Source organism: Manis javanica, chromosome 8 (assembly GCF_040802235.1).
Source record: "Manis javanica isolate MJ-LG chromosome 8, MJ_LKY, whole genome shotgun sequence".
NCBI lineage: Eukaryota > Metazoa > Chordata > Mammalia > Pholidota > Manidae > Manis > Manis javanica.
The window spans coordinates 99,897-100,869 of record NC_133163.1 but is presented as its reverse complement, the minus strand read 5'-3'; the positions used below and the strand labels follow the sequence as shown (position 1 = coordinate 100,869).

Genomic DNA, 973 nt, shown 5'->3' with positions numbered 1-973 from the left:
GAGTCAGGAAGTCATCGTCCCCTGTCCCTCCTCAGCCCAGCACACCCCCTGTCCCTCAGGGTTTCTGACACCCTCAGGATGTGGGTTCTCACGCTGTGTCTCTCGCACAGTAATACACGGCCGTGTCCTCGGGTCTCAGACTGCTCAGCTCCATGAAGGCTGTGCTCGTGGACGTGTCCCTGGTCAGGGTGACTCGGCCCTGGAACTTCTGTGCATAGCCTGTGCCTCCACTGCTAGGGTTGATGTATCCCATCCACTCCAGCCCTTCTCCAGGGACCTGCCTCACCCACTGCATATTGTAGCTGGTGAACGTGTATCCGGACGCCTTGCAGGAGACCTTCACGGACGTCCCCGGCTTCTTCAGCTCAGCCCCAGACTGCACCAGCTGGACCTGGGAGTGGACACCTGCAGGAGGACATGGGAGGGGATGACATGCCCCTCACTGGCCCTGTCCCCTCCTCAGCCCAGGGACTGGGGAGCCCCTCACCTGCAGCCAGTGCCAGGAGGAAGAGGACTCTCCAGCTCCAGTCCATGGTGAGGGGCGGTGCTCTGTAGGGTGCACTCCTGGGGTGATGCTCTCAGGGCACATACATGCCCATGTTTAACCTGGTGCACCCCAGTTCATTTGCATATTCATGAGGCAGAATACTTTATAGGGAAGGCTGTGTCCTACCTGAGAACCAGCAGGTAGTGAACAAAGGGTCCATGGGGGTTGAGGAGCAGAAATCTCCATCCTTGTTTATAGATATGTGTCCCCTTCACATCCCTGAACTCAGTATAGACAGGGCTCCTTACACTGGGGGACAAGCCCCTCCTATTCCCTGTGAGCCCACCTTGAATGGCACGGAGACCCCCTGACCCTGTGCTGGGTTCTGAAATCTTAGTGTCTTACTCCTGGGATCACATTGTCTGTCAGTGCTGCACCAGTCAGTTAATAATCCCTCCACGTCCTGCAGTTCTTCCTACTCAGATT

General features: G+C 57.0%; 1 gene segment (V, D, J or C); it reads right to left on the bottom strand.

Annotated features, from left to right (window-relative positions):
* Positions 1-577, bottom strand: LOC108386953 (immunoglobulin heavy variable 1-46-like). The segment is given in 2 exon segments: positions 1-405; positions 488-577. Coding segments are annotated over 2 exon segments (363 nt in total).
* Positions 578-973: the final 396 nt, after the last annotated feature.